This window comes from Apus apus, chromosome 1 (assembly GCF_020740795.1).
Source record: "Apus apus isolate bApuApu2 chromosome 1, bApuApu2.pri.cur, whole genome shotgun sequence".
NCBI lineage: Eukaryota > Metazoa > Chordata > Aves > Apodiformes > Apodidae > Apus > Apus apus.
Window position 1 is genome coordinate 54,783,702 of NC_067282.1, and position 27,930 is coordinate 54,811,631.

The 27,930-nt window shown below is 36.6% G+C and overlaps 1 protein-coding gene across 1 annotated transcript in view; it reads left to right on the plus strand.

The window, feature by feature from the left end:
• Nucleotides 1-376: 376 nt before the first annotated feature.
• ITGBL1 (integrin subunit beta like 1) overlaps nt 377-27,930 on the plus strand; it is a 72,550-nt gene continuing 44,996 nt past the window's right edge. The window contains exons 1-5 of the mRNA XM_051630578.1: nt 377-495; nt 4,348-4,470; nt 7,913-8,053; nt 10,897-11,037; nt 14,885-15,031. Coding sequence (XP_051486538.1) covers nt 456-495; nt 4,348-4,470; nt 7,913-8,053; nt 10,897-11,037; nt 14,885-15,031 — 592 coding nt within the window. The 5' untranslated portion in view covers nt 377-455. The remainder of the gene's footprint in view (nt 496-4,347; nt 4,471-7,912; nt 8,054-10,896; nt 11,038-14,884; nt 15,032-27,930) is intronic.

Here is a 27,930-nt window from a genome sequence, read left to right on the forward strand (position 1 = left end):
AACAGTAGACAAATATGGAAATGAGAAAGAGATGAAAGTAGCAAGAAAGGCCATTGTTTACACAGGTTGTGTTAATTCTGTATTCTTTCTTAAAATAAGAATTCTTAGTAGACCTACAAAAATTACATACATTAGGTTTAAAGTCATGGTGATTTCTCATGTCTTCTCATATTTAAGATCAGATTTATTAATTCCTATTTTTAATTGCATATGAACTACATAAAGTGAATCTGTTAATCATGTTTATTTAAAACCATAATTGACGGAACCTATATTAAAAGCTGAATTAAAAAATATCACTTTTGAATGAAAAAAAAGACTCAACATACTCTTTCCTTCCATTGCTAGGCCATGGAAGGTGTGACTGTGGGAAGTGCAAATGTGATGAAGGCTGGTATGGTGAAGCTTGTCAGTATCCAACTACTTGCAATCTTACACGGAAGAAAAGCAATGAAATGTGCAAGAATTCTCAAGATATCATCTGTTCTGGTGCAGGTAAGATGTCTTTTGTCATTTTGATGGCTTGATGTTCTCTCAATGTTACCTTGAGAATCAGTGCATATCTTTTTTTTCTGTTTGTTTCAGAATCTTTTCTAATTAGGAATTTCGTAGAGTATGTTTCAACAGACTAAGAAATAACTATAATATATAGTTATATATATTGATAACTATATAACTATAGTATTTAATTTTCCAATAGGCCTGTTCCTGTGCATATGATGTGCACTGATTTAATATGCTTACTTTAGTTCTCAGTTTTATCCATAGCTATTTTAGGTAAATGGAACTGGAGCTGTGTCATGTATTTTGCCCATCAAAAGGTTATGGTAATGGCATGAACACAGAAAGTGATGTAATTTTTGTTGTTGTTTGTGTTTATAGCATGCAGAAATGGCATTTACAAATACTTTTCCAGGACATTCCTAAACTGAACAACTTCTTGAGACACTTTTGAGCTGTAACAATGATTGTTAAAAACAGTTGTGGAAGATATAGAGAGTCATTTTAATGGGATACTTCTGCCTTGACTTCTCTGATTTGTTAACTCACTTTTATTTAATTCTTTAATTTTATAACTTGTCCTAACTTAAAAAGAATGTCCTTTCCTTAAAAAAAAAAATCAGAGGAAAAAGTCTCAGCCTTTTAGAAGGCTTCACTGCAGAACAGTAATATTTTGAAAGGCATTTGCTAACAGTCAAGTTTTGAGACCAGAAACTGCCTTCCAGTTTTTCCATTAAATTGATTTTCAAGTGACAGAATGTTTCAAGAATCCACTTCTGCTCACTGTTCCTGCCCTGTATTTTTGGTCTGGTTCCATACATTTTCATAAAACTAAATTTCTTACAAGGTAGTTGCTGAGATGAGTAAAGGACCCAAAGGATTTGTGAGACTTGCTACAGAGAAGCTAGACCTTCACAACAAAGATGTGAGACCAACTTGATATAAATTTTAAGCCCAGAGCATACTGAGTAAATGTTACATGTCATTTATGACAACAATATTGATTATGAAACTCATGATTGTTTGGCTAACAAATGAGAGACACCTACATGAGAAATCGACTCTCAAAAATAAGCATGGTTCTTTGTGATCAGTTGAAGTTCTTAAACAAGAATGCTTTCCTCTTTCTTTCCTTGGCGAGAAGTGGCTCCAGTCTGTTTATCACTGAGTCTTCACAGGAAAACAAATGGAGCTGAACAACCACCAAAAGTGACTAAGAGCGGAGTGTTTGTGAGATGAGGAGAAGAGTAAATGCTTTAGGTTTTGCTGGTATTAAACAGGACAGGAATTCCAATGAGACTGGCTAGGGAGGTTAGTTAACTTTGATGGGCTGTAGCCATATGTATTTTGTCTTGCTGGGATCACCTTTTCATCTCCTGCCAACACTGCCTTTGGGATCCAAGCTCAGGAAGGAACGACATGAGTTGTTGCAAAGACAGTCCTCTACTGTCATGCAGCTGACCAATTCTTTAAATCAACCAGCCAAGATCCACCTAAGTTTTCTGACTCAATTGTTCCTAATAATTTGTCAGAACTGCTGACGCATCCTACTTAAACTGAGATTCTTTATGATCAATTCCCCCTTCTAGTGTATGGGAAGGAATGGAATTTCCTACACTTATTTTAATAATGGTGATAGAGGTAGGGAAAGAGAGTGTCTTATATGACACAAATGGTAATACTTTTGTTTCTAACATGATTGTGTTGTACTTTTGCCTCTTTGACTTTATAACTCTATAATGCGTGTATTTATGGCTGTTTGTGTCATCATGTATTATGTTCCAAACTAGAAGATATTCAGGAGGAGGAGAAGGCAGCTGCTTGCTTTGTCCTGGCAGCTGCAGTCCAGGTCAGATAGACTCTCTGAGAGAAAAGGGCGGATTCTTCCTTCCCTGGTAGCCAGAAAACAAACTTTTTCTGTTTGGGAGCACGGGTCAAGGAGAGAGATAGCCACTGAGGTGAGGGAGCAACCTTACTCCAAAGACTAAGAAGCAAATGTGCTGTCACAGTTTGACTCAGGATTGGCAATAAAACCAGCGACAACAAAGCTCTCGATCCTCTCCGCCTCCCAGCCAGGTAGGGAAGGAGAGAGATAACAAGCAGAAAGACTTTCTGGATTTAAAACTAAACTAGACAGCTTTAATTAAATACTAATGATAAAAGAAAATATGTACAAATATATACAAGTATGTTCAGAAATGTGCGAAACCCTATTGCCTCCCTCACCCCCAGCAACTCCCATGGCATCTCCTGAGCTGGGAGCAGTTCTGAAATGTCCTGGAGCTGCTGGAGAGAGAGCACAGCAGACAGGAGCTGAGGGGAGAGTTGTGTCAGGAACACACAGGCCTGGGGTTCAACAGTGACGGAGAGATGGAGTCCTCCCTGGACACCAGCCATGGATGGAAGAGAAGGGAAGAAGAAGAAGGAAGGGGCTCAACTTCTGTGATCCCTGACATTATTATTATTACTACCAAGTGCCATGTAGATGTTATGGAATGCTCTCTTTGTCCAGATTTGCCATCTGTGTTGTCCACTGCTCCCTACAGGGGGGTTACAGATAAAACTTTTCTGCTCCTTTAATATCCAAAGCAGAGCAAAGTGTACTTGGTGTCTCAGCAGTAACATAAACATTCCAGTGTTATCAGTCCACTAACTGGAAAACTTGAGTGCTTAAAAGAGTTCGCTGCAGGAAAAAAAAAAAAAAAAAAAACAGTAAAAAGAAAATTGGCTTCCTCCTGGCTCAAACCAGGACATGTGCTGTGCAACAAGACCAGAGGTGACAGAAGAGAGATCTGTTTACATACCCACCTCCATCCTTTGCATCTTCTGAGCACTCTGGCTTTTCATATGTCAATAAGTTTTCTGTCATGTTTTATGTTTTGAGAAAAAACAGGTCTACACTTCTAAAGCATTTGGGAGTTGGGAGTTGGGGGGGGGAGAATCACAGGGAGACCTGTCTTCTTAAACCACTCACTGGGCTCACATTAGCAAAAGTGTCTGATATAGCTCTTAACATTTTGCTACATCTATTCTTTTCTGAGACATCACCTACAAACTGAAGAAAAATGAGCCCTAAAAGCTTAAAGTTAGATTGGTTCTGAAATTACAAGATATTATTCTAGATGTTACTACGATTCTTCAAATTAATGAAGTAACTCCTAATGTGGGCATCAATAACGCTGCAAAAGCGTGCACTTTGCAGTAAAACTGTTGATATGCTCTTATAATACTTATGGTTTGTTTAGTAATGCTATGAATGTATTTCTCCTCAATAATCTTGTCTGTTGTGTAAATAGTATATTGCTCTGGTAATTGCTTTTTAGCCTGAGTCCTTTTTTCCAGACCTCTGATCATAAGGTCTTTATGCAGATGTTCCTCAGCAATGTTTTCTTTTGATTTCTGGCTTTTTCTACAAGACTATACTTATAAAATCTTAATCCCAATCTTAATCCTCAAATCTCATATAACATGGCTGTGGAATGGAACAGAACCAGGCTTCTTTCTTGAGAAGATGACTAAGCTAAATTTTCTCCTTTCAGTAGGTGGAAGATATGATTTCCAAAGAAAATTTCATACCTCAGTTATATGAAAGCAGACACTAATTAAGGAATTAATTTTACTTGGGAAATATGATGCTTATTATTAAAAATGAACCACTTGAATGTTATATCTAGTTGCAGTTAAGATTTGGCTTTTTGTTGATAAGAATTTTTTCTCTGTCTTTATTTGGCTCAATGATCTTTAGATTTCACCCTTCTCAGAAATAAAATATGCTCCATCTTTGATGGACTAATGAGAATCTTTCAATAAACTGCTGTCATTGAATACTGTCTTCAATGTTTACAGGCACATGTCAGTGTGGCAGGTGTAAATGTGCCAACTCGGAAGGAGATGGACTGGTCTATGGTAAATTTTGTGAATGTGATGACAGAGAATGCATAGATGAAGAGACAGAAGAGATTTGTACAGGTATGTATTTTAGTGAGTACAAGAAGGATGGTGAAGATTAATACAAGCTGTTATAAAATAATTTAATTGTGTGGACCTAAAAAATGTCTTTACTGAATGTGTGACTTAAAAGAAAAGTAGCCATATTTCCTATAATTTAGCTTGCAAATTTTAAGTGGGAATTTCAGATACAAAAATAAGCTAAGCAGGAGTTTAAAGAATGAAGAAATCTTGTGACAGCCTTCTCTTTTTGGAAGAACTGCAAAGAGGATTATACAAGGTAATGCACTCAGGTAATTCATAGTTTTTTGTGTTTGCCTTTGGTAGAATATAAGACATGTGAATGCTTTGTGGCATGGGTGAGAGCAAGATGGAGGACAGAGAAAAAACCCAACAAAACAAAAGAGAAAAATAAATTATTAAGAATTTTGTCAAGGAAGCAAAATTTAAAAAGAACGAGAAAAAAAACAGGGTGAGAATTCAGAAGAAATTTAGAAGATAAAAAGGTGAAGGAATGAATTAAGAAAAATTTCATTTCTGATGGGAAGGGCAAAACAATAAGATGGAATAAACTCTGCTGGTAGATAGAAAATCAACCAAAATGTAATATTGTGCAACGCACACCATTTAAAGCTTTATACATACTGTTGTCTGCGTTAGTAGGGAGGCTTGTCCTTGAGGCAGAAGATGCTAAAAGTAGTTTTCAAGCTATACACATGCATCCTCTCTGTACGTATAGTAGGGTTCAAAACTGTTCTTAGACTACTCAGACTCTGGTCATAGTGCTTTCTCTACGTATGTGTATAACAAGAGAGAGTACTTGTGTAAAATATCTTTATCTGTCTTTATCCTTACACAGAGAACAAAATAAATTCTATTTTTTAAAGTGCCTTTGAAGACAAAAAGTTTGTTGTTTGTTTTTTTTTTTCCCCAGGATTAAGTAGGGATTTAAATGTGGATAAACAGAATCATAGAATCCCAGAATGATTTGTGTTGGAAGGGACATTAGAGATCATGAACCACCTGCCATGGGCAGCGACACCTTCCACTAGACCAGGTTGCACCAAGCCCCATCCAACCTGGCCTTGAACGCTGCCAGGAATGGGAATCCGCAGCTTCCCTGGGAAACCTATGTCAGTGTCTCATCACCCTCAGAGTAAAGAATTTATTCCTGAAGTCTAATCTAAATATTTTTCAGTTTGAAACTAACCTCTTGTCCTCTTGCTACATGCCCTTGTAAAAAGTCCCTCTTGAGCTTTCCTGTTCATCTGAAGTCCAAATCCAGAAGTAGAATACAGTATTTCCAGTAATGGCCTAAAATAAAATGAGTGGAGGATAATAATCTTATGTGCCAATGATATAATTTGTATTTATTTACTTATACATATAGTATAAAATATGATAAGAATTTACATTTATTTTGCTCCAGTTCCAGTTCTCCTTCTGCTGCTTTTGTCAGTTGTTTTTTTTCCCCCACCTGTCTTGCTGCTACCTTCTGTTGTTAGGCTTTTCTTAGCTTTTATTTCCATTTGTTAAATCCAGTGGTGCCATATTCCAAAACACACCAGATACATCTCTTTTTAAAAAAAATAATTTTATGTGTATGCAGAAATCAAACCATGCTAATATAAAAGGACAAAAAAATCTCGATAGATTCCAGTCTCTAAGGTCTGTGATTTACCACTATAAAAGCCCTAATACCCTATGTACTTCTAAAGTAAATATAGGGTATAAACTAATGGTGTGCTTGACTTGGTCAAGGTACTAAGCTGAGAAGTTTGTGCACTTAAGTTATGAGAGTTAGATTTTGCTTTGTTTCCTAATAAAACCATATGTTGAACCAGACCTTACACAGAAAAAATGGCTAGCAATGCTTCCTGGATATTCCTCACAGACAGGGTGAAACTGATGCGGGCCTGTTGCACTTTCACTCTCTGTGTAGCACCTACTTAGTTCCTACATAGTCTTTATGCCCTCGAGTGTATATGCAGGTCTTGAAGATTTTAATGGTCTTCAAGGAAAGCCAACTCAGGAGGATCAAATTAATGAAAAAACAAAAACTTTTATTTGCACAGCTTTTGAAAGCCTGCTGCTGTGAGCTGGCATTCTATCCTGGAAAAGCATATGATGCCATGCTGAGATATGGATAACATACATTTTGATCTTTGCACAAGGGGACTGCATTTTTTTGGCAAATCAGTTCTTCAGTAGGGCTGCATAAACTCTGGTTGTTTTTTGGTTTTGTGTTTGTTTTTTTTTAAATAAAGATTAATGATTTCTAGCAAATTAACTTCTATCCTAATCTTCTTTGTCTAGGGCTTTTTTTCTCTGATAGTGATTTTTGTTTTCAGTCAAGAGCAAGAGATAGTGTCAAATTTTATCATTTAACTCATATTTATTTGAGGACTATACAAGTGTGAGTGAAGAATGAAGTAGCGATGTTTTAATCTGCAAAAAGTTTCCAGTCAATCAAATAAATTTACTCCACCATTTCCCCCTTGTTTTCTTGTCCACTGTTGAAGAACAACCTTTTTGCAATAAGCATTATTTTAGGCTGTCTTTGTTGTTTAGTTATCTAAGTAAGATGGCATTTTTATCTTCTGTCATTTTCTGGCGTGTAACCAATCAGTTGTAATGAAAATGTAGTGTCTAATGGAAAAAAATTTATTCCACAGGTCTAAACTTGCACTCTTGATATTAAGAATGTAAGTTGAACAGACTGTGACAGAGACAACCAGGTCTGCTAAGCTTAGCATACTTAGAAGGAAAAAAAGGCAAGATCCTGACTTGATCCTTCTAGTAAAGAATTAACTTATGGCTTTAAGATTAGAAAGAGTTGCAGCTACTTAATTTAATTGCTTTTTGTCACTGAAGCACATAGAAGAAGTACCTTACTGGATCAAAATGTTCAGGAGCTGGTTTCACCAACCTTCAGGTGACCCAACTATCTTTTTGGGAGATACTTGGTTTGTTAAACGAACATCTAAAAGGTTAATTTTACTAATTTGTACATTTCATGAACTGTTTTTTCCATGTTCAAAAATCTTCTTAACAGATAAGCAGGGAAGCCATATACAATGTAGACAGTTTGTAGTAAATCAAGGTCCCGCTGCTGGAATTATCTGAGGAGTCAAGAACACACAATGAATTCTCAGACACGCCCAGTATGGTGGGCAAGCGTGTTCTATCTTAACATTTAAATCTGTGCTTAAATTTTAACTCTTACATTTGCCATCTCCCACATTTACCTATAAAGTTTCAAAAATTACACTTGCAAATATAAAAATACTGATGGTATTTTCTTAGTGTGTATTATTTGTTATTTGTCTTATTTTATGAAGGCATTACTTCTATTCTGAGTCTAGCACTAAAAGTTTTTAATATAAAGGAAAAACAGTTAAATTGTTAATGCCTTTTAAAAACTTGCCTCTTTCTCACTGTATAAAATTTGTTTTGGGTTAAGGCCATGGAAAGTGTTACTGTGGAAACTGTTACTGTGAGGCCGGTTGGCATGGAGATAAATGTGAATTCCAGTGTGACATCACCCCCTGGGAGATCAAGAAAAGATGCACATCTCCAGATGGCAAAATCTGCAGCAACAGAGGTGTGTCATTTACACGTTCCTTCTCTGCATATCTATTTATGTAGCTTGCTTTTATTTTACAACATACATTTTCTGCAGTGGGACATAGATTGTGTTTGCTGATAGATTCTAGCTTGTTCTCACTTATCCCAAATCTGGATGCATGTTTCCAAGTGGGTGGGAAGATACCTGTGCTTACACTCATCTACACCCATTTTGGGATCAAGCTGACACAAGTTGTTCTCATCCTTCATATTTGTAGTAAGACTGAGCAGAGTGATCTGCTAGTATGTGTGCTTTGGTGAGAGACCTATCCTGCAAAATAAAGTATTGCCAGATATTTGAATTTGAATGGATTGATGCTGTAAGGCCAATATGACTGTGTGTCAATTCACCCTTAAAGAAGACCTAGGACCCACACTGGAACAAGGAAAATGAATTTCCACTTGGTGAAATGAAAAATGAAGATTTTCATTTCCATTGCATCCTGAAAAAACAACTAAGAAGTGTTCAGTAGCATTGCTGTGGGATGCATAGAGAGCTGGAAAAGTAGACCTCACTCAATATTTCTAACTACATGGGATTTTATTTGCACACAGTTCAGGAATTTGAATTTTACTTTACACTTCTGTCCATTTTTGCTATTTTGGGAAAAAAATAAATAGCACAGAGTAAATTTGCTTTTTGCTTTTCACTAGCTGTTATGTTTGGTTCATTGGATAAAGAGTTAGAAAACCGTATGTTTTGGCAGTAGTTCAGAATAATTACAGTAGAACATAAGCACAAGTCACATAGATACCTCTCTTAAAACCATCTCTACTGACAAAAGCTGCTATAGTGTGAACATTTCATTATCCTGAGAGCATGTAGAAACCTCTGTTATTTATCAAGGAATTTAAAGATTGGCTCAAATACAGAGGTTATGTAGGCTCATTTAGTCTTGGAACTTTAGCAGTACATTTTTTTCCAGAATTCTGGAAACAATAAATGTTGAAGTTGCTTTAGAGCAGATGCTTTATTTGCATCAAGGAAGTGGTTTCTTGTCAACTAATTTGTTGTTAAAGCAATTTTAATTCAAATTTGAAATTTTAATGTGCGAGTATCTTTTTAATTTACATTCTAATTGAGGAAAATGAGAATAAATAGTATAGCTGATATTCTGAATAGCTATAAACTCCTATACAAAGGTACATTCACGGGATACTGCTATATTTTTAGCCTTTCATTATTTGTTATTTTATCCACATCAAAATTCTGTAGGCTTTTGACTACATAAAGTTGCTTTCCAACACAGTATTTCTACTCTCTTTAGTCCTATTTACCCAGGTTTATACATCTTGTGACATAGGTGCAGTTCATCCTGTCAGTCCTGAGCCTTCAAAAAATTAAATAGGAAGGCTAACCTTGCTGTCCAGCCTGCTTCAGAGCTAAGGTGAATAATTTATCTATGTCCTTCCGCCAACAGTCTAGTCAACCAGCTGAAACCAAATGTGAACCTTTAGATTTTTTAAACTTTGGTATGATGGGGCTTCTCATTCTGATAGCTAGGACAGCCAACCCAAATACGTTTTGAATTTTCTGGAATGTTTAATTGCTCTCCAGAGTAATTCCCTCATATTCTGTTTTGGTTTTTTATGGTTTTTTTTGTGTGTGTGTGTGTGTTTTATTTGGTGGGTCTTTGGTTGGTTGGTTGGTACTTTTTGTGTTTTATTTTGGTGGGGTTTTTTGGGGGGTGGTGTTTTTGTGTTTGCTTGGTTTTGGTTTGGTTTGGTTTTGTTTTTCCTTCTTCAGTAATGTCACTGAATTGTGAAAGTATAAAAAATCAGATGCAAATGTCTCAGGGCCTGTCTTGGTGGCTTTAGCACTAAACAGGGCAGCAGCTCTTCCTCGAGGCTTCATGTAACTATCATGCAGGCACTATGTGCCCCTATCTATAGGTACTCCTTGGTCACCCTGTCCTGTTTCCCTCAAATACATTTTATTTTTCAGAGTAATCTGAATAAGAAGACAAAAGCTTTGGTGGGGAAGCAGAAGGTGAAACTGCTCTCTAGGACAATAACTGCATGCATCTGTATGGCTAGGGTGCTTCTTTGTGCCTTTTGGCACCTCAGAAGAAGTAGTGACTATGTGGCCCTGAAGCATATTTGAATTTCTGAATAAGGAAACAGTCTTATTTGGTGTTTGTTTGTTTTTTCTTCTGAATTTTCCTAAGTAGGATATGTGTAAGATCGTGGCAAATTAGTATCTCTCTCATATTTTGCATTTTCCTTTGTGTTGTAAACAACAGGGTGTGGCCCTGAAGCTTGACATAGGAAAAGTGACAAAGTATTATTTTCATTTAGCTCTCTGCTAATGTTCTTCTTAGGTAAAGAATTACCTCCCAGACATTTTCAGCTGGATGAGAATTTGGATTCCCTTTGAGTTTAAGTGTTTATGCTTTAAAAATCATTAATTATCCACTGTGCACAAGCCCAAGTCATTTAAACAGCATTGATTTTATTGTCATTAGTGTCAGGGCAAATTACTGTTGATGTCAAAGATTTACGACTGTTCTGTGCACTATATTTTTCTGTTGATTCCTAACAAGGCCCAATAGCAAAAAGAAACTTGAACAGGAAGCCAACTTGTTTGTGTAAAATATTGCTACTAAATGATCATAGAAGGTCTTTAGTCATACAAGATGAACATACATTCATGACTAAGACATGCAGCTTTGAAACTGAACTCCAGTGAGAGCAAAAACATCACAAGTGTAAATTCCTATAATCAAACAACTATTACTCTAAATTGCTCAGTTAATCCATCTCTTCCTTTTTTTTTTTTTTCTTTTCCTTTTTGTTTTTTTTTCCTCTTCTCTTTCCTAGGCACGTGTGTCTGTGGAGAATGCACATGCCATGATGTGGACCCAACTGGTGACTGGGGAGATATTCATGGAGATACTTGTGAGTGTGATGAAAGGAACTGCAAGGCAGTGTATGATAGATATTCTGATGATTTCTGTTCAGGTAAGGAATACATAGAAAAGGAATTTATGTGTACTTTTATAACAATAATATAGAGTTGGTTTGATCTTGTTCTTCCTTAGGGCTCTAATTCTAATTTTTCTGTCTTAACATGTACTGAGCGTTATTCTTCCTTGGGGAAGTTTTAATTTGAAAATTTGCTAGATCAAATTTCATTTGTTATTTCAGGTTATATGGCAAGGAAGGGACAAGTGAGTGGGAGAAATACGAGAATACCAATTGACCTGAGAACAAGTCAAGCATATATTGTAGAAAATACGAATATTTGGTTCAGCTACACATAACTGACTGTACATCTTAAACACTTTTACCTTCCTTTTTCCTTCTACTTGTAGTTCAGAGCATTATATTCAAATTAGCTAACATCCAGCCAACCATTCAATGTTTGCAGTGGGTTAATTTGCTTGTTAATGTTTCAGCTGCCTATGAATGTTATCAAGGTTTATTTAATTAATAAACTGGAAGGATGTAGAAGTGCAGTCATGAGAGCAGCAGGATGGATTTTGGGATGTTGTCAATTTTTGAATGTATTATTGTGCTGCAGAGTATGCTTTTAGCACTTGGGGACTGATGTCAGCATCAGCTAAGGAATAAAAAGCTAAAAACCAACACAGTAAATGTGTTTTGTAGTTAAGGGTGAACACAAGAGTTTCAAAGCTAATAAGACTAAAGAAAACTTGTGGGATCTATATCTAATGCTGCATCACTGAAACAGGGCATAAGCTCCCTCTTTCCTGGACATGATTGCCAGTGGTGCTACTGCTGCCCAGGGTTGTAAGGAAGCAGAGTGTAAGAAGTTACGGACAATTACAAAGGAGTTGGGGGGAAGATATTGCCATTTGATATTGAATTAAGGACTATTCTTTATTACACAGACATAACTGTAAATGAGCAAATTTTATGAGATACAGAAGGTACTTATATGGCTTGCTTGATGTAACTACAACTCATTTTGAACTATAGCTTAGTTTTTCTATGTAATCAGCAAAAAATTTACAGAGTCACAGAATTACCTTGGTTGGAAAAGACTTTTAAGATCAAGAGTCCAAACATCAGCCTAAACCATATCCCTAAGTATTATGTCTATACAACTCATAAATACCTCCAGGGATGGTGACTCCACCACTGCCCTGGGCAGCCTGTTCCGATGCCTGATAACCCTTTCAGTGAAGGAATTCTTCCTAACATCTGATCTAAACCTCCCCTTGAGCAACTAGAGGCCATTACCTCTTGTCCTATCACTTGAAACTTAATTGAACAGCCCAATCTCCACCTCTTTACAACCTCCTTTAAGGTATTGTTATGTTTTAGAAATGCCTAATTTAGTCCCACGTGGCCATCCAAGTATGCCTTTCTCAAACAGACTGTGTAAAACTCTTTCTTTCACATGTAGCAGTTTCAATAATGTCATATAATTCTGCAGTTTAGTTCTGTGTCAGAACTGGACAAGATGCACAAGTATTAATTTTGGTTTACTGTGGCAGACAGATATAATCTTCAATTCAAAGATTTACTAGCATAGTAATTCAAAGAATTAATAGCATAATTACAAAATTGTAATTGGAAGCTTTTTTATTTGTTTATGTGGAATAAATTTATTCAATGCACAAACAGTGCATGTGTTAGGTATGTCTGCAAATTATCCTCATTTTTCCCACCATTATTTTAAAATTTATTTAGGATTAATCCATAAGGGATTAGTCAAATTAGGGAAAATAATACAATTCTCCTAAAACCTTTGTCAAATGGAGTCGATGCAAAATTTCTCCTGTCTTGTTCTGCCTACCTAATAGATAGAGACAGGAAATCACTTTGTCCGGAGTGGCAGATTGGAATGATAGGAAATAACGTTTATTTGGAAAGAGTGTTATTGTAACTGAATGAAATGCTATTGTTTATTTCATAAACTACAAATGACAGGAATTGACAGCCCTGCTGTGAGTATTTAACAACACACAACATCAGCTCTCTCTGGAAGCTTCCTATGGCTTGGGATGCCTGTCAATTTGCAATGCCTCATATTGGCAACCTGATGCCTTCTTTTAACACCTGAAGTGCTGTTCAGTCTGTTACTGAATGATTTTCTTTCAGAGATGTTCACAACAGTAAAGTGATTCTCTTCCTTTAAAGAAAGAATAGCTTTCATGACTTGACATAGAAAGAAAAAAAGGTGTCCATAAGAAAATTCCTGCATTCCCGCATCTCATTAGGTCCTTTGCTGTGGCTCTAGCAAATAATATATTATATGAAAGGACATCATCCTCTCATAAATATCTATCTGGATTAGGGAACATATGTCCAGTTCACAACCTGTCAGCAAGTACACATGAATCCTGGAATCCTAGAACAGTTTGGGTTGGAAGGCACCTTCAAGATTTTCTAGTTCCAATACCCCTGCCATGAGCAGGGACACCTCCCACCAAACTAGGTTGCTCAGAGCCTCATCCAATCTGCACTTGAACACTTCCAGAGATGGGGCAGCTGCAACTGCGCTGGGCACCCTGTGCCAGTGTCTCACCACCCTAATAGTACAGAATTTCTTCCTAATGTCTAATCTAAATCTACCTTCTAAACAAGGAAAGCCTTTAATGTTTTTAATGGAAAAAAAATAACTAATGTAAGAAAAGTTGCAATTGTGAAATTATTAAGACTTTTATTCTGGGAACTAGTTTGATAATTTGTGGAATGCTTGCTTCCCCCAATTTTCTTCTAGTGAAGTGATAAATGCATGTGTTCTAGAAGTATAATAGAAGCCAATCTTAAAATGCAAGTACGGTTAGAAAGAGATATGAAGTCTGTGTTGCTTTGCCTTTCAAGAAGAGCCTGTATAGAGAAGTGGACATCAGAGCAATGCTTTGGGGTCCTGTGTCCAGTGAATCATGACGATGTGAAAATTGTGAGAAAAGAACTAACCTGCTGTCAAAGCTCATGAAAATAAATATTTGATTTTGTGACAAGGAATGTTTTTATTGATGCTCAAGAGTTCCTCATCCAGTCAAAGGAACATTGCCAGAATCTCACTGCTTTATGCAAAGAGCATTAAGCTCATGATGAAGCTGGGCAAATAGCTTGGTTTTGATATGATATGTTAGCATTCATATAGAGGAAATCGTTGGCACCCACTTTTTGGCTGTCTTAATTTTATAAAAGAAACTTTCCAGAAAATCTTCTGTGGAGTTCAGTTGCTTTTCCTCACCCCAACCTGTGGTGGAAGTTCACACAACGAAAGGTGTGTTTATGTTGCTGTGCTCAGACATGGTCAGGAAGAGCCAAGTTAGCTAAGGAGATAACAAGACCACATCCAGCACCCTATTGAAATGAGAATTGATTATGTCCAGTGTTTCATTATTTGCACATCAGGATTTAGTAGAAGACACTGGTTTGAGGCTTGGAATTGGTGTCACATTGCTAGTCTCTGGTGGATCATGATTACAAGTAGATAAAAGCTGGCATTGATATATTACTAAGAGAGTATGAGGCAACTGTGGTAGAAAAAGAACATAAAGGTCAATTAAATACTGCCTTATGACAGCCCCACTTTTCCAGACAGTGGTGAATTGTGTATTTGTAAGCACTGTTCCAACATTTCATATGAGGAGTGTGTGCCAAGTAGCAAAACATCCCTTAAGAAAAATAATCAAAAGGAAATGTGGCTCAAATGAAATTATAGACCACTGCTATTTTCAGGGGGAAAAAAAAAAAAAAGAAAGAAAAGAAGGAGATACAGTGAATTATTGAAATCACAGCTTTGATAGAGTTCATTTAATCATGAGGTTTTAATACCTGTCATCAGTATGGAGGGTAATCCTTAAATGTATTCATTGCAAAGGTCATGGACAGTGTAATTGTGGAAGGTGCGACTGCAAAGAAGGATGGACTGGGAAGAAGTGTGAACATCCACGTTCTTGTCCATTGTCAGTTGAGGAAAGTGCTAAGAAATGCCAAGGAAACTCTAATTTACCTTGCTCTGGAAGAGGTAAGCACATTTCTGGAAGAATTTTCATGCCCTTAAAATATACTTCCATTAAAAGAATTTTTACAGATGTCCAGCAACATTAGTACCGAAAAATGGGAACTTTGTTGGCTTATTGTGCACCAATCATGCCTACATAACTTGTGAGTTATGGGGAGGGAGAAGAATACAAGGGTCACCTCTTTTTCTTGTCTCCTGCTGCTTTGTATTTTGTTTAATGTATTTCAACATTTGTTCTGGAGGTTTTCAAAGATGCTTTGGAGTTTGATGCAGTTCTTTGCTAAAGATACATTTAAATTTTGAACCTCTTTTTTGCACACTTTGACGAAAAGAGTGTGGCATTTTCAGCCTCTCTAAAATGTTGTGGCACCATTGTGATAAGAGCTGTTTGGATTTATACTGCCCAAGAACCTCCCCTACTGTGTGCAGGACTGACTTCTAAAATGCAGTTGTTCTTCAGTGCAGTTTTGCTAGTTAGCTACTGGCTTTTCATCTGAAAGCATTTATTTGTGACACTGTAGCCTTTTCAAAAGCTTTGGCTAAAAAAATAAAGTCATACAGACAACTGGAATGCACATTGCAAGCAAAATGAAACTTTTCTCAGAAGGAAAAGGACCTGCTAACTTTTATCTGTCACTGTGTAAAATGTGTTTTTCTGCAAGGAGAAGAAAGAAGAGTAAATATGACACAGACTTTTGCTAGAACTGGTAATTGAAGTTGTTATGAATTCTGCCCACTTAAGTATTTTCTGGGAAAGGTCTAAAGCTCCTCTTGAATTATTGTATTTGACCCTAAATGCCATTTCCTCTGCAATTTCTTCTGCCACTAATACTATCTAACACAGTCAAAAATTGTAGGCTGTCCAACCAAGTTAGCACTGTGATAATTATATTTTTCTCCCACTACAAATGTGTAGCAGCTCATAACTTAGAACACTCAGCATTTGCTGTATCTTAAAAGAACTATATATTAACAGATTGTTCCTTGTTTTTTTCTTAATTAGGCTACAGTTTTCCAGTGATTTACATATCTTTTTTCCAGCTAGAACTTTTCAGATTAATTTTTGGCTACAAGTTATGTAAATCATGGGCATCTATAGAGAATTAACTGCATATTTCTTTTCCTCCTGGCTGTAGTACCAAGACAGTAAGTGCTTGTATAGACCAGTAATCCACTGCACTGCTGGAATCCATATCTAATGGGATCTTTTAGCAAAGCAGTTCACATGTGCAATAGGATGCAGAATGGAGAGCCCACAGATGCAGATGCTTGATACCAGGCAACCCTCAGTGTCAGTACAGGCTGGGGGATGAAGGGATTGAGAGCACTTCTACAGAGAAGGACCTGGGGGTACTGGTGGTTGAAAAACTCAACATAAGCCAGCAATATGTGCTTGCAGCCCAGAAAGGCAACTATGTCCTAGGCTGCATCCAAAGACAGCAGGTCAAGGGAGGTGATTCTCCCCCTCTACTCTGCTCTGGTCAGACCCCACCTGGAGTACTGCATCCAGCTCTGGAGTTCTCATCACAGGAAAGACATGGAGATGTTGGAGCAAGTCCAGAAAAGGGCCACAAAGATGATCAGAGGACTGGAACACCTCTCCTATGAAGACAGGCTGAGAGAGTTGAGGCTGTTTAGCCTGGAGAAGAGGAGGATCTGGGGAGACCTTATTGTGGCCTGTCAATACTTAAAGGAGGCCTAAAGGAAAGACAGGGACAGACATAGGGCCTGTTGTGATAGGACAAGGGTTACAGTTTTAAACTAAAAAAAGGCAGATTCAGACTAGATATAAGCAAGACATTTTTTACAATGAAAGTGCTGAGACCCTGGTACAAGTTGCCCAGGGAAGTTGTGGATGCCCCATTTTCAGAAGAGATCAAGGCCAGCTTCGATAGGGCTCTAAGCAACCTGATCTCGTGGGAGGTGTCCCTGCTCCTTGCAGAGTGGTTGAACTAGATGACCTTTAGAGATCCATTCCAACCAAAACCATTCTATGATTCTATGACTTTATGACTTTGGCTTGTATTGTTTTTTCTTGAATAATGTTTTCTATTCATCTGTATTTTTTGTTTCTAGATTAATCAATAACAGTTCTGATACCTAACATACTTTTTGCAGTCACTTTTATGCACTTGTATAAGGAATTTGAAAGAAAGAAGGATATGGCAAATTTTTAATGTCATATAGATAGACATAATGTGTAGGGAGAAAAAAGTAGAACTGTTACAGTTCATAGTCTCTTCCTATAATCTCTCTAAATGCTGACATATGCTCAGATTTTCAGTTGGAGGAGTTTGAAATTTTGGTTGTGATACTCTCTTCCCACAATTAACAAAAATTGTATTTCCTAGATGGTATTTTCTTGTTAAAATGTTAAATATTATCTTAAAATGTGATTATCCTTCACTTAAAGAGTAGTAAAAAGTATAAATCCATGACAAAATGATACTTTTCAAAGATTTTCAGTCAGTTTGAGGGATCAAAATAGTTTGCTTTTATCTTTGAACTTAATTTTCATAAGGTGCTTACTTTATACCTTATACCTTTTCAGCCAGTAGAGGAGAGGGAAAGCTTTCTATGGACATGCTGAGCAGTAAGCGAGAATGTCTGCATTCTCAAATGATGTTATAAAGCTAGAGGAAACACAAATGGTCTCAGTTACATCGATCAGACTGTCTTGAGCTTCAGTAGTTCCTGTTATATGTAACGGGAGAGAAGGATCAGGTGAAAATTTTGGGAATTAAGCTACACTATCTCTAGGTACCTTCCAAAAATTACTTTCCCTATAAAATCATGTTGCAGAATAGGAGAGATTCTAGCCAGCTTTATTCATATATAGTGAGTAATTCCTTCTACACTTTTATTCCTAAGAGTGATTTTTTACTTGCAGCATGACTTTTCACTATAGATTTAATATTTTCATGGTGAAAGTCTGTCCCTTTTAAGAACACACCTTACAACAAGACCCGTGTCAGAGATAAAGGAAAAGACACATATAAAAATCCTTATAGTAAGAAATAAAGTCATAGCAAATTGTTGTCAGGATTAAGTGACAAGACAAATGACTTACCTGGTTTTAAAATGCACATCACTCATTTGAGTTTCCTCCTAGGGCAAAAAGCACATTTCAAAATAGTTACAAAAAAAGAGCCTTCTGCAAGAGAACTGAAGATAAAAAGAGTACATTTTGAGAACAATAGATGAGAGGGGGTTTTTTAACAATAATCTCATTCTCATCTCTTACCAATGCTGTGGCCATGATCCAAAGACAGATAAATGACAAATCTTCTGTTTGGTATTGTCTTTTACCATTATAATGTCTGTTTTATAATTGCTTTTCTTTATTTTTCATGTAGAGAAAATGAGATTGTTTCTTTATCAGTAACATTCCCCCTTACACTTGTGCCTCTAGCATTGGCTATCTGAAATATGAATATTGTTTTTGATCCTGTACTGAAAAAGATTTTTGCTGGTTTTGCAAACTTGCCAAAGTCCCATTTTCAAGTTCCTGAGTTCAAAAGTTGTATGGCATGTTTGAAGTTTGCTGACATAATTTATCCAGTAACTTTGCTGTTTCTTCTCTATTTAAAATTATCAGATGTCGACTGACTTAGTGGAAAAGCAACAGTTCTCACTGCATCTAGTGGTGAACTGAGACAGTGAATCAGTCTGGGGAAAAAACTTTGGAAAAGAGTCAATGATGACCCCAAAGAAAAGTGCCATCGGTCAGTGGCTGCTGTACAGTCCTAATCCTTTTTGGGATGTCTTGGCTGTACTTGATGCTGCTCTGAAACATAGCTCATCAAAGCCTTGGGTGATACAGGAAGTGCTGTAAAATCTTGTTACATCACACTGCGACAGAGAAGCACGTGTGGAATAAATCATATCTGTGTATTGATTAGAATGGATAAAAACTAGATTAAAAAATTTGTGTTAAGTAAGTGCCTAAAAGCAGGTGTAACTATGCAGTTCTTTTCTGGCCTTTGTGAAGCCTTACATGACTGATCATAAAAATTACATAAACAATTCAGCTTGTAAATATATTCTAGGGCTAGCTTATCAACTACTATAGTGTCATATGCACCTTTGGATTACATCATTTAACACATCCCCTAGAGTTTTAAATCAGTACAAACTGTTGTACAGTGATACCAATCTGATAATCCCTCAAACAGGTAATTCTCTACAAGTAAGTATGATGCCTTAAGAGGGCAGAAGGCTGCTGGTGGCATGTGCCAGACCATGAGAACCAGTTCTTTGCCATTACCACTGGAGCCTTATTTACTATAGTTGTATGTTCTTACAGTTCTGATACTTTTTTTCTAAGTTTAGGGACATGGTTTAGTTCTGGACTTGGTGATGTGCTAGCTTAATGGTTGGATTTTATGATTTAAAAGTCTTTTACATCCAAATTTTTTTTATGATTCTAAGTTCACTTTTTCGTTAGGAACTTCAAGGTACTTTTCTAGTATATTGCCAAAAAAACAACAACAAAAAAAACTGTTTCTGTTAGGTACCTATTGAAAAACATTGTTTCTAAAGCCTTGTGCTTGTTGATTTAGTAAAAGAACATGATACTAGAAGCTGCCAGTTGAATAGTTCACTGTATATAAGACAGGATGGGGCTGGAGAAGAAAACTGTAAACAATCCTAAAGTAGAATCTAGGTTACTATCCCTGCCACCAGCTCTTTATTGCAGCCTCTTATTATGCAAATTGCACTGTTTAATTGAAGTGTAAATTACTCTAATGTACATCATCTCTGAATTTAGCCTGCTGTTTTCATTCATTTTGCATGACCCTTACATTCTGAAGGAGGTCTTAATTAAAACACTCTAGTAGATGGCCTGGCAGCAAGTAATGTTATTAGATGGTGTAACAAGAACAGAACATAAATGCAAATCATGTATCATGTCTAGCTTTCACCTTACCAACTTTGAGACTGTGCTGTTATACATCTGTGTGCTTCAAGCAGAGTGGCACACTAGCTACTATTTTAATGCCAAATGAGCTGCAGGACAGTATTCGTTACACAATTTGTTACCCTTTTATGTTGGACTGGCACTCTGAACTCCACTTGAAGTCTGTTGAAGTCTAAGAATAAAACTTCTGATGTTTAAATGGACATGCAAAAGGCAGGCACAATTATTTATATAATATATTTCTGTAATTATTTATATACATTGATTTAATTATTCACTAGTACTGAGTGGTGTCCATCAAGGGCCTGTATTGGGATCAATACTATTTAATACCTTTATCAACAACAAATACAGTGGGAATGAATGCACCCTAGGCAAGTTTGCATATGATACCAAGTTGAGTGGTGCAGTTGGTATGCCTGAGGGAAGAGATGCCATCCAGAGGGACCTTGACATGCGTGAAGAGCAGGGCCGTGTGACCTTCCTAACACTCAAGGAGGCTAAGTGCAAGGTTCTGCACTTGGGTTGGGGAATTCCACAATATCAGACAGACATGGCAAATTAATGGACTGAGAGCAACCCTGTGGAGAAGGACTTGGGGATACTGGTAGATGAAAAATTAGATATCTCCCTCCTTGGAGATTTTAAAAACTCTGTGGGTAACAGCCCTGAGCAACCTGCTGTAATAGGACTGCTCTAGGCAGGCTTTTGGGCTAGTTGACCTCTGGAGGCCCTTCAAGCCTACGCGATTCCATGAGTCTATGATACAACCTGTATACAAGATATCTTGCAGTCAATCAGTTTTGAGTTGTTGTGCAGTTTTGAAGGGGTTGGGGTACAATTGTGTAACTGTTCATTTGGTGGAATGTGTTATTTCTGAGTACATTTCATCGCTGTTTCTAAAGCTGATACACTTCAGTGAGAAGAAATTCCACATACTAACTGGAAGACCTAGCAATGACCACAGATCACCTACAGCTGCAAAATTTGAAAAGCAGCCAATTGGCTTTGTCATGTCAGTCGTCTTCATTACATTACTGGCTGTTAAATTATAGCATGTAGATTCAAATTAAAGCAAAATAAGTGATCCATACAGAGATTAGTGCCAGCCATTTTGTTTCAGAATTTAAACATGGCATGGTTCAGCTGACCATTCTTTCTGGGAGGAATGTGGTTTTCTGATGGCTGTAAGCATTAATCAGATGAAAAATCCCTCTTATTCTCTCAGTCAGTGCTTCTGAAATGCTACCATCTTTGGACACTCAGCAAATTTCCTTTTGTAGGTGATGTAGTTTTCCTTGTTCTTTTACCCTTGATTGTAACTCTTCTTCCAGCAGAGAAAGATGACCTCTTTCATCTGTGAAAGAACTTGAACGCTGGGGCTGCTTTCTCTCTGACATAGTTTTCTTCTGTACATAGTCTCTTCTGTATCTCAGTTTTGCTTAGTTGTTCTTAGCTTGTCTTAGTCTTCCCATTTTCAATTGATGGGAGTCTGTCTTGCTGTTTTCTAAATGTCAAGATTCTCTAAGTGTCAGTGTCTCTTTTGACATAGTTGTCTTTTTTTCAAACTGAGCTTGGCACATTGTTTAGCAGAGCAGGGGACATAATAGAAAAAAATGAAAAAATAACAACAACCCATAATGTATTTACCTTGTATCTATATGATATAAAAATCTCAGCATTGAAATTTTTATCCAGAAAAAGAGTCTTTAAGAAAGAATAGGTTTGCCATAGTTTTGTGTGTGAATTTGGGTTAAGATTCCAATAGAGCCTATTCTCTTTACATTCCACTGAGATGTAGGTCTGTAAATGATGCATATAAGTTAGAAGAATTCACCATATATAAATGAGATGTAATAGATCACAGTCTTAAGTTATCAGGACAACTTATGCTGTTTACAACTGAAAGAACATGGTTAATATGCAAAAAGTTCAGGCAAAGCTTTGCTTAAGTGGATACTTGCAGGTGCTGTGCCTCAGGTTGACAATTTTGGAACATTTCCCTGTGACAGACTGCTATCATTACCGTAATTGCCACTGCCTAATCAAAGAATGGACTCACACTCATTTGTGCTAGACATCCTCTGAAATTTTTGTTGCGTCTGTCTTCTTCATTTGATTGGATAGTGTGCTGCATATGGACCCACAACATAGCAACACCTTTGATGGATAGTACGTGCTTGTAGAGTCTAGAATGGGGAGTATATTGTTGTCAATCCTGGATGGAGAAACTGCATACATTTACACAACAAATCCAGATAGTGGGAATTTTGTGGTAAAATACTTTAGTTTCTGCTGAATTGTGCCTAACAAACATTACATATACTTGCTGTTTTGATAAACCAAAATCATTTGTAAGGTCACAGAACATAAGCTGTTATTTCCAGTCAGAGAAGATATAACCAATTAAAATTAATAGTATTTTTTAAAACAAGTTAGATTTTTGCTGCTCCGAGTTGTCATCCTATTTTGCTTCACTTCAAAAATGGTATCTGACCTGACGTCAGGTTTTATCAACGTCTTGAGTACTTGTGGAGATGTGGGAATGGTTCACACTGCAGAAAAAATTATTCATTGAAATGTGCAAGTGTAATTGTATGAAGAAATATTTATTTAATGCTTCCAACATCAGAGATAGAGGCAGGTTCATTTTACATTTGTGGAAGCATAGCAGCTATGTAAAATGAAAATACATTTAAGTGCCTTCTTTTTCATAACTTGGGTATATCAAGTATTTGTAGTTCAATCACAATAACAAGAGGCATTTCAAAAGAATATATGCTGGGAAAAAAAAAAGAAGAAATTGAAGTGTGTGTATGTGTTTATGCGTGAGAGCTGATTAGATTTTACAGCTTCTTGACTAGAAGAAATACCTGATTTGAAGTTATGAAGTTGTACTTTGCAGCAAAAAGTGAGATGAAGTCCAAAACTTTCACTTATCCCCATAACAAATATATGTATACTGAAACATTACTAAATGAAAAGCTTGCTTGTGGAAACGTGTAACTGACTGGTGTATGCACAACAGAGCCTTTTTGTTTACTTGTACAGCTGCCTACAAGGGAGAAAACCAACCTCAAATCATCATGTTAAACATACACCAACTACTGTAGATATGGCAGAATATTCTGGGTGAGGTTCATGTCTCAAATTTATCTAGACATCAAAATATAAGATTCTTCAGCCTTTTTTTTTGAGTTGGGTGATGGTACCTCTAAATAAGAAGCAACTTGCCCATTTCTCATAACTCATTTATCATAACTCATACTTCTCCCTAATGTCCTTAAAAACAATTACTATCAGGCTATCAGGCTACCTTTAGATGCCTACATTTGAGTTCTATGAATCCCACCAGTTTATGAAATTATTTACCCTAATAGTAATGTTTTACTACAGTACAAACAAACTGAATCAAAATCTGTGGGGGCTTGGGCGAAGAACCTCTGCTGTTTATATGTCTCTAAGAGCCCTTTTCCTGAATATCTTGGAGTAGTTTATGAAGTGTGTTGAGCTGCCTTAGCAGTGACAACTAGACTAGAAAATGGAATAATGCTACAGATCATCCCCAGGCACTGCAGCTTGCTTGCCTGTCTTGTCAGATTGTTAGAACAGTTGCTGGCCCACTTTTGCCCTGTGCCAGCTTGTATTTTTTCCAAGCAATTCCTGCTTCTAGTTCAGGAATTAACATGGGCTAGTAACTGGTCCCAGTAGGCAGTCTGGATGAGGCCATCTTCATGAATGACATCTTGACCATATGGATGCCAGTTCTCCCAAGCTTATTGGCCTCAAAGCCAGGGAACAATCCCAATCCCTTTAAATTTTCTAGTAAAGAGGCATCTATCAAGTACTGTACTATTGTTACAGTAACGAAGATTGACCTTTCTACACCGTGGTTGCATTGGTATCTATGTGGCACATAGGAAAAGATGAATAAAATAAAAGAGTTTCCAACATACCTTGCCAAGGACCATTGCCTGCTCTGAGGCTGTTACCTGCTCTGTGCATTCTCCAAAAGCGCAGCTTGGGGAAAATAAATGGATCAATGCTGTATCAACATTGATTTTCAATAGTGTGACAGAAAATAGATTATTTTTGAGGTTGACTGAGTAGTTTGAATTCTTCCTTCTTTTGTGATTCTTTTGTGGAAATTTTTACTTAGCAATACTTCAAAGGCCCTGAAAATTCAAATGGAAGAAATTTTTTAAGTTGAAAAATGTTAAAGAATTGAAAGTGTTCAGATTGTAGGGGAGTACCATGATGCGTTGTTTTCCTGAATTTCCTTTTTGGAAAAGAAGCCTGGACTTCATGGCATAATTTTAGAAGTTCAACTTTCCATGGTGCAACAATGATACCCTACCCTTTTTCTTAACTGGATTTAGATTTGATCAGGTTCTAGCCTAATCAATGCTCACTTATTTATCTGTCTCATCGTTTCTTGTTTGAGGATTTCATTATTTCTCTTTAAATATTTTGCTATGTCATGCTTATGGTGCAGAATTAATTACTCCACCCCCATGGCAGCTGCATATCAGTACAGTGTACCTGAAACATAAAGGTGCAAAGACTAAAAACTTTTTTTTTTTTTTTTTAATACTGCAAGGGAGAAAGCTATTAAAAAACTAAGCAAATGTTTGTGTTGGATTTATTTTTCTGATAGGCAAAAATAATCTTACATCTTTTTATCAATAGTTGTGTTCTACTTTAGTGAAATTCTGAAGTGCTTTTTGCCAACTCTGGATAGAGTGCTGACTGATACATTAGAGATGCAGGTATTTGTAAGTCAGAACATTATAAAGGTTATTTATTAAGTCAATGAATCTAATTTTCAAAGTATGTAGGCTTTCCAATCAGGGACAAAAGTCAATCTTTTTTTTAGCCAAGTAACCTTAAGAAGTTAATACATTTAGCAAGTGCTGAATTTAAATCGACATGATCTTGATATGCAAACTGAACTTTTACTGTATTACTTTTTGAAGTTGCTTATTTGGTGTGAAGGTGAAGTGATCAATGCTATAATTTATAAGGGAAAAACATGGGTTTCTTGCAAAAAACATGTAACATCAGATTATTTTTTTTTCCTGAGCAAAGTAAAAAGGAAATGTTATGAGTTGCTCTTTAGTAAGAAAATCTTTAAAAAGATGTTATGTAGAAAATCAGTTCTTCAGTGTTTTAAAGGTCTATCAAAAACCTGTTGGTAAAACCCAGCAACATTTTTAATGTGGATAGTGGTTTTAAAGTGTTTTCTTCCCTGTGATTGTATAAACACTTGCGTCCTTGCCTTGTGTAGGAAACGGAAATGATAGCATAAGCTCCATGAGAGAGAGATGCAGAATTCTTTACCTACTTTTAAGTGCCTCTTGCAGATTTGTGTGCTATAAGGATTGAGTATACAGACTGGACTAAATATTTTAACTGGAAGCAAGGAACCTGGGGAGAAGTGAGACTGGAGGGAAGTACCTAGACTTCTGATCTCTCACTGAGAATTATCTGTGGAAAATGGGATGTATAGTTAGCAACTAAGAACCTAAATACTTTCTGAAATCTTTGTTAGCTATCAGACTAAATATTTTTGTGAAACCTGTGGAAATAACTCTAATGTAAAATTGTTTTATGCAATTTATGTTTGGAGAAAACTGGTGCAAAATTCAATGACAGATTAAACTTGAGAAAAGTCAGGCCAAAAGCTAGTCTTCACACTGAGAAATTCCTAACAATATCTTCTGCCAAGTCAAAATCTTTGTCCCAGAAGCTGTGGATCTCTTTCTGAGATAGTGTTTCACAAAGAAGAACTAGATATTGTTGTAATACCTTATGTGATTTTTGTTTCCTGAATACCATTAGTACATCTCTTTTACAGGAACTGCTGCAGTTTTTCTGAGAAATAGGCCTATGGGTTCAAATGTTCCACCCTTCCCTTGTCATCTTCGTTAGTCCAGTGCTCAAAATACTTTCAGCAGACAGCTTTGTCAGTTCCGTTAGGAAAAGGATTTTATGGCACACTTTAAGTCTGATCTTTGTCTTTGTCTGAGTTCTTTTCAGTTTGTCATCTAAATCACAGTTCAGAAAGCCAGTAAAGCAAAACATGACTCAAAAACCTGAGTACTTCTGATTAAATAGTATTTTCCCTAAAATTATCTGAATTGCAGCTCTCTCTAAAATTGAAGGCTTAGTGTTGGGTAAAACCAAACCAAACACCTATCTTACAATCATAGAGGTTTTCAGAAAGACAGATAAATACCACATCCAAGAACCTGCTGTCATAAAAATATTAATACTTGTGGAATATGCTCATTCTGAGACATGGAGACAGAGAAGGGCAGACAAATAAGATACTAAACATTAGTGGTTTTATTTTAAGCTTTGGGGTTTTATGGGTTTTTTTGGTGGTTTATTGGATTTTTTGATTGTTTTGTTTTTCTCATGGGTATGGCTATCTCCTTTACTTATCAGTCAATACCTAAATACATATTTCAATATGAGACCACTTTAAGAAATGTGTTTTGGAAAGCTGTATGACAGAAAACTGAACCTGGACCTCTGTGCATCCAGTGGGGTCCCTTTTCCTGCCAGTTTACCCATTAGTCATTTAGCTGCATCTTCTGCTTCCTTTATGCAAGTCAACTTTGGAACTCTGTGTTTGGAGTTAATTTATCTATTGTTTCCTTGCTATATGTGCCTTTATTCTTAATGTGTTAATTTTGTAGCTATGCCAGTACTGTGTATGTTTATAAGACTGTGGAACATACAGAAAATAACTCCTAAGTAGATCATGAACCCAGGCTGTTATTTCCTAGTAGGGACCTGTTTCTAAATGTAAATCACTGACTAAGAGTAGACATTGTAGAGAAACCTGGAAGATAACACCTTGTTGCAAATTTAGAGATTTCTTTGTTAAATGACCTTTGGACTTACTGCAGTCTTATTGCAGTGCATGAAAGTGGCAACCTTACCACACCTAACTTAGAAACAGTGCTACTTATTGTTATTGCCAGTAGATGGCATTCTTTATATTAACTAAATAACTAACACTTTCAAAGTTTTTTGTTTGCAGGGAGGAGGTTGATAGACATTTGCTTTTCAGTGTATTCATGGAAATAATACTTAACCTGCTATTTTGAAATGTTTTGTCAAAATTCCTTACTTCAATTCCTTCAATTCAACAAATCAGTCTCACTTTGTTTTGTTTTATTTTGTTTTTTTTTCCCCAAATGAAAATTATTTCAGATTTAGGTAATGGTGGAATTCAACTGATTCAGTAATTTTTCTTTTTACTCAGGGTGAGGAGGAGGGAAGAATTTTTCTTTTCCTCTTTTGGAAGATAAACCAGAACATTTAATGGTGAGCTTAGTGTTTAATATTGCTACTTTCATTGAAGAAAATGTATTTAAAATATTTTTTTCCTGCCATATTGCTTACCACTTGCAACTCTTACAGACTAAAGACACAACCATTTTTTCTGTGGTAGATCTGTAATGACCTTTGTCAGAGCTGGGGGAATAACTCAGCAACCCAAGTGCAGGTGTAATTTATCACTCACTAATGTGTGTTGGGTTTTTTACCCCTTTGAATGTTTAGTCCAAAGCCTACTAAAGTAAACAGCGTGATGTGTGTTGGTGACTGAAATTTTTTTACCTGTTTCAATGGATACTGAAATGAGAAGGCTGCTCAAAAAGCAAGATACTTTGATGAGAGCTAACCGGAAGATTTTTAGTGCATTAGTCATATTGGAATCCATGACCTTTGCAATGATAAATGAGAAACTGAAGTGTAGAAGATCTTTCAAGATCTATTGCATTTCAAAATGTATGGCATGTTCCACTGCATAATCCAGATATTGATCCCTGGGGGCCTCTGCTGAATGTTTATTTTAGAGGCACCAACCGGTAGGTAGGAGCTGGACACCCCTGAGGGTGTGTGCACTAGAGGTCTAGTGTCCCCAGCTAGGATACTGGAACACTGTTCTTTTGATTCAATTTGGTGT